Below are 6,543 nucleotides of genomic sequence, written 5' to 3' on the forward strand. Positions count from 1 at the left end.
TAAAATTCGAACGCGGAACTTGAATCTATGTATTTGGGGATATTATTAAAAGACAGGATAAGTAATTTCAGCGTTTTGTAAAAATCATCCCCTAACAGGGTTAAAAAGGGGTTGAAAGTTTGAATCCATTACAAATCCGAGTAGACGCACATTTCTTATTGCCTCCCAGGCTTGAAATGCTTAGAATTACTCAAGGAACATATGTGATGAAGATATACTATGGGTAAAGAACTATTTTGTGTAGTTTTTCAAAATTTTAGACCCAGTACTTTCGGAGATAAAGAGGGGGATATGGTAATTTTTTGGCTATTATCCTTAATAACTTTTGAACATAGGTTATGTTCAAAATTATAAAAAAAATATATTTGAAATTCTCAAAATGAGCTGAACTCTTATATTTTTGATATATAAGACGATACCCCCCATAAGTGGCCCCCATGTTTCAATTTTATTTGTTTACATGTCCATCTTTGGGTCACTAATTTAGATAGGTATGTGTACTAAATTTCAACTTAAATGGTCCAGTAGTTTTCGAGAAAATAGGCTGTAACAGACGGACAGACAGACAGACAAACGCACGAGTGATCCTATAAGGGTTCTGTTTTTTTGCTTTTGCGGTACGGAACCCTAAAAATATAAATATAATGGTTGGAAGGATCATTCTCGCTGTGGAGGTGAAACGAGTAATATCTTAGTAAGAATAAGATTGCTACCTACTGATTGTTAGTGATAAGTTATTAAGAGTGTTTAGACGATGGAACTAGAAATAAAAAAAAAAGTAGTCTTGATGTGTATTTTTATTGAAACACGGTTTTCATTTTTAATTACGAGTGAAATCTAAGTAAGAATAAGATTGCTACTGATTGTTAGTGATAAGTTATTAAGAGTGTTTAGACGATGGAACTAGAAATAAAAAAAAAGTAGTCTTGATGTGTATTTTTATTAAAACACGCTTTTCATTTTTACTTACGAGTGAAATCTAAGTAAGAATACAATTGCTACTGATTGTTAGTGATAAGTTATAAAGAGTGTTTAGACGATGGAACTAGAAATAAAAAAAAGTAGTCTTGATGTGTATTTTTATTGAAACACAGTTTTCATTTTTACTTACTGAGAAATAGGCATGAAGGGGGTGGCGTCCTACTAAGGGTTGCGAAATAACACACGTCCGTTCGTTGCAATCTTTAATCTGGACAAAGGAATATGTAGCTACCCACTTATATGTTACCTATATTTTTGGCTAAGTACCCACATACATCACACCTCCCCACTTAATCATGAGCTGGATACTTAATGTTAATTTATACATATAAAACTACAGTACCTTACACTAATTATAACTAATCTATCTCTAGTCTATGTCTACGACTTGGCAACGGCCTAAGCGCCACCGGCGATCGCGCTGGTGGCTGGGGACGTGGGGAAGGGTTAGCTGTAATATTTTCATCTGATGTTATATTCGGTACTTCCTCCCCTTTTACTGTCTCGGTCCCTTCCTCTTCCCGGCGATCCACCAAACCACCAGGTTGTACCTCAGCATTCTCTATTTGTTCAGCCTGCTCATCCCCGTCGGCCCCCCGGTCTGTAGGATACGGAATGCTTGATAAAGCTGATCTGCGCCTGATTTGGTCTATATGTCTAACTAGAAGTCGCCCGTCTCCGTTATCTAGGGTATACCGACGTGAACCCTCCTTGCCTACAACAGTACCTTTCATCCATTTATCGGCACCAGTATAATTTCGCGCCCAAACTGTATCTCCCGTTACCAAGTTACGCTCCGCGGTCGCGCTCTGCGCGGTCTGCACCTGGCGGCGCTGCGCGTCACGTACCTTGTCTTCCAGCCCACGATCACTACGTAATAAATCTAACCTAGAACGTAAATTCCGTTTTTGTAGAAGCATCGCTGGGGTCTCTCCTGTCGTACAATGCACGCTATTCCTATACGCTAGCAGGTAAGTTTGTAATGCGACGTCTACATCTACCCCATCCCTAAACGCTTTTTTGATCGCCCGTTTACACAACTTTACCGCTTGCTCTGCAGCTCCATTGGACGCCGGGTGATACGCGGGTGAAAATGCCTGTTCAATGCCATTTTGCGTTAAGAATTGCTTGAACTCTGCGCTTGTAAAAGGCGGTCCTTGATCTGAAACTACGACTGACGGCAGGCCAAAGCGAGCGAAAGTCGCCCTCAGTTCCCTTATTACTGCGGACGAGTTTGTACGTGACATCTCGGACACCTCAATCCATTTAGAGGTGGAGTCAATGAGAATTAAATATGTCGTACCTTTATACTGCAAAAAATCTACGTGAATCCTAGTCCAGGGCTGTGTAGCATACTTCCATGGACTTGGCGTAGCTCGTGGTGGTGCGACCGCTTCCGCTGCACACGTCTCGCAACCTCTACACAACGCCTCCACCTCCGCGTCTATGTTAGGCCACCATACATAACTTCGTGCCAGTGATTTCATTTTAACGATACCCATATGACTAATATGCAGCTGTTTAAGTACCTTTTCACGCAGCGAATTAGGAATAGTCATACGATATCCCCACATCAAGCACCCGCGGTCAACATATAACTCGTGTCGTCTTATAAAGTAAGGCTCCATTTCCTCGTCGGGACAACTAGCCGGCCAACCTGATTGCGCGTACGCGATTACCCTACTAACTAACCTATCTTTGGCTGTCGAGACACGAACATCATTATTAGTTACCGGTAGAAAGTTTTCTACAAAGTTCACATAAGTGACTTCCTCCTCTTTGCCCGCTATAACCTCTTTCGCCTGAGGTAACCGCGATAGGGCGTCCGCGCAGTTTTTTTTTGATGCGACATATTCAATTTGATAGTCATACCCCGATAAAAGAACCGCCCACCGTTGTAAGCGCGAAGCTGCCATTACCGGTATTCCGACCCTATCTCCAAATATGTACGTGAGAGGCTTGTGATCAGTTCGTAATATAAATTTGCGACCGTATAGGTACTGGTGAAACTTACGAATTCCGTAGACAATTGCTAGTGCCTCCCGGTCTATTTGCGCATACGCACGTTCTGCCGCTGTAAGCGTGCGCGAGGCATACGCCACCGGCCGCTCCCCGTGCTCCGTGACGTGCGATATCACCGAGGCAACCCCCACTCCCGATGCATCGCAAGTCAAAATCAGTGGCAATTCTTCTGAATAGTGCGTAAGCACTTGACTCGACCCGAGAGCCCTCTTGATTTCTAGGAAAGCCGCTTGACACTCCCTATTCCACACAAACTTAACTCCATTTTTCAATAGATTATACAAGGGTGCCATAATACTACTGACATTACCGACGAACTTCGCGTAATACATTACCATTCCTATAAAGGCCCTTAATTCGGATACATTGCGTGGCGCCGGCGCGGCCTCGATAGCCTTGACTTTTTCTGGGCAAGTATGTACGCCATCTTCACTAATAACGTGCCCTAGATAATTAATCGATTTAGCAAAGAAAGCGCACTTCTCTTTCTTTACGCGCAACCCATAGGCTTGCAACCTCTCGAAAACCTTAACTAAATTGTCAATATGCGATTCCGTATCGCTGCCCGTGATAATCACGTCGTCAAGGAATACGCCTACGTGGGGCAAGTCTGCAAACATTTGTTCCAACCGCCTCTGAAATATACCCGGGCTCAAGGACAATCCATACACAAGACGATTATATCGGAATAAGCCCTTATGGGTATTAATCACGGTGTATTTTCGAGAATCGTCCAGCTCAAACTGCGCGTAGGCCTGCGATAAATCGATCTTACTAAATCGCTTGCCTCCGTACAGGCGTGCCAACAAATCTTCTACCCTAGGTAACGGATATCGATCGACTTCTAGCATTCTATTTAAAGTTAGTTTGTAATCAGCGCAAATTCTTACATTACCGTCCTTCTTTACTACCGGGACAATGGGTGTAGCCCAGTCGGAGCGGTCGACGGGGGTGAGCACGCCATCGCGCACCAGCTGTTCCAGCGCGCGCTCCACCGGCGCGCGCAGCGCGTAAGCCAGGGGCCGCGCGCGCAGGAACACGGGCCGCGCTCCTTCCCGTAGGTGGATGCTCACGCGACCGCCGGTGAACCGCCCCAAACCATCCGCGAACACGTCACAAAATCTGGAACTGAAATCCGCCAAGTTAAACTCATTTCCATCTACCTCGGTTCTATTAACATTGCAAGGTTTGCATGGCGTAGGTATGGGCACATTTAATTCCGCCAGCCATTGTCTGCCTATCAGCATAGATTTACCATTGTCAATTACATACATCTCCAAGTATTCCTGTCTATCTTTATATTTTACAAGTGGTTTTACTACACCCACCGGTTTTACAAGTTCTCCAGTGTAATATCGTAATCTAACATTACTACCATAAAGTATTAACCTAGAAAATAATTGTTCGTAAACTTTTTTGCTGACGCATGATATCGCACTGCCTGTATCACATTCCATGTCAAGGTCAATACCCTGCACATTTATTTTCATAAAAATGGGTTTGTAATCCGCTGCCCTTAAGTTATTAACATGTATGATAATTACCTCGTCACTCATGTCACTGTCCTCACTATATATTTCCCGCTGACTGGCCATATTCATAACTTCCACGCTGTGAGTATTTGCCATTAATGGACACACCCGCTGCAAGTGTCCCTGCTTGTTGCACACTTTGCACACGTAGCGGGCGAATCGGCAGGTTTCCGTACCGTGCGCCCCGCCGCAAGCATTACAGTGTGCGTCACGCCGCTTTCCCGCCGATGCCGCCGTCGCCGCCTGCCAGCCGCTGGCACGGGCACCACGCCCAGCGCTGGCGCCTCGCTCTGCACCCCGCGGTTGCCATGCTCCACGCGCCGCCTCGTTCCTACGTCGTGACGAACTCGCCGCTATCTCTTGACAAGATGCCAACGCACTTGTCCCGTCGCTAGCAGGCTTTCGCGCCCCCTCGACCATAGCGGCGTCCTTTTCAGCCGCTTCCATACTGACTGCCAGATTAAAAGCTTTAGTGAAATCTAGCTTATCTTCAGCAAAAAGCCTTTGTCGAATGGTCTCGCTGTGAATTCCGCATACAAACTGATCCCTTAAACTATCTTCGAGCCACGTCCCAAAGTCACACGTCTTAGACATTCTTTTCAAAACTGCCACGTAATTTGACATCGATTCACTATCTCCCTGTTTTCTATGTCTAAATTTATAACGTTCCGCTAGTACACTGGGTTTAGGTTGTAAATGTTTTTCTAAAATGGCCGTTAAGTCAGCGAATTTTTTTGTAGTAGGTTTATCCGGCGTGCATAAGTTAACTAGGAGTTCATAACCCTCGGCACCAATCACGGTCACTAACGTAGCCACTTGCAACTCAGCTTTAATGTTGTTACACAAGAAATACTGTTCAAGTCGTTCTACATATAACCGCCAATTGTCCGACGCGATTTTAAACTCGCCTATTTTGCCAATAGACATTATTTTATTCACCCAACACAACACGCACAGTACACGCCCTAAAAGGTTCGAACAGCTCGTCGCCACTGAGAAATAGGGATGAAGGGGGTGGCGTCCTACTAAGGGTTGCGAAATAACACACGTCCGTTCGTTGCAATCTTTAATCTGGACAAAGGAATATGTAGCTACCCACTTATATGTTACCTATATTTTTGGCTAAGTACCCACATACATCACACTTACGAGTGAAATCTAAGTAAGAATAAGATTGCTACTGATTGTTAGTGATAAGTTATTAAGAGTGTTTAGACGATGTCGGTCGGTCGGGATATGACGGTCGCTCGAAACACACAATGAAAGAACTGAAACTAAATATTGATAACAAAATTATAGATTCCAATTTAGAAGTAGCTACTGAATTTGAAAAATTTTTCACCGAGGTACCAGTATCCACAACACAACTAAGGATTTAAATTCATCACCCTCATCTGCTGTTACATTATTAAAAGATAACGCTCCAGAGTGTTGTAGAGACCTTCATTTTGAACATGTTTGTACCTCAGATGTAATAAAGGCGTTTAAATCAATTAATGTCAAAAAAACGAATGACCTCTGGGGAGTCTCTGTCCATGCTGTCAAATCCTTAGTAGAAATTGTAGCGCCTGACTTGGTAGTTATATTTAACAACAGTGTCGATTGCGGCGAGTTTCCTGATTTAATGAAACATAGTAAAATAACTCCTTTGTTTAAATCTGGTAGCAGCTCTGACCCCACTAACTTTAGACCGATATCTGTGCTACCAACATTCAGCAAGATTTTTGAAAAATTAGTTCTTTCACAATTAGTACGACATTTTAACGGCAATAATTTAATGCATAATAAGCAGTTTGGTTTCACACGGGGTCGCTCAACAACCGATGCTGGTGTTGAGCTAATTAAGCATATTTTCGATGCCTGGGAGGAGTCACGAGATGCTTTAGGTGTCTTCTGTGATTTGTCTAAGGCGTTCGACTGCGTTTGTCATGAAACATTGATCAGGAAACTACACTATTATGGAGTTAGAGGATCGGCACTGAATTTACTTAAGTCCTACTTAAATGGT

The 6,543-nt window shown here is 43.6% G+C and overlaps 1 protein-coding gene across 1 annotated transcript; it reads right to left on the reverse strand.

Moving 5' to 3' along the window:
- Positions 1–1,340: 1,340 nt before the first annotated feature.
- Positions 1,341–5,672, reverse strand: LOC134669303 (uncharacterized protein K02A2.6-like). Its single transcript, XM_063526808.1, has 3 exons — positions 2,996–5,672; positions 2,511–2,683; positions 1,341–2,078 (listed from the first exon to the last, which is right to left on the reverse strand). The coding sequence occupies exons 1-3, from the start codon at positions 5,460–5,462 to the stop codon at positions 1,341–1,343; spliced, it is 3,378 nt and encodes a 1,125-aa protein (XP_063382878.1). The 5' UTR covers positions 5,463–5,672.
- Between the last annotated feature and the right edge of the window lie 871 nt (positions 5,673–6,543).

This window comes from Cydia fagiglandana, chromosome 12, assembly GCF_963556715.1.
Source record: "Cydia fagiglandana chromosome 12, ilCydFagi1.1, whole genome shotgun sequence".
Lineage (NCBI taxonomy): Eukaryota > Metazoa > Arthropoda > Insecta > Lepidoptera > Tortricidae > Cydia > Cydia fagiglandana.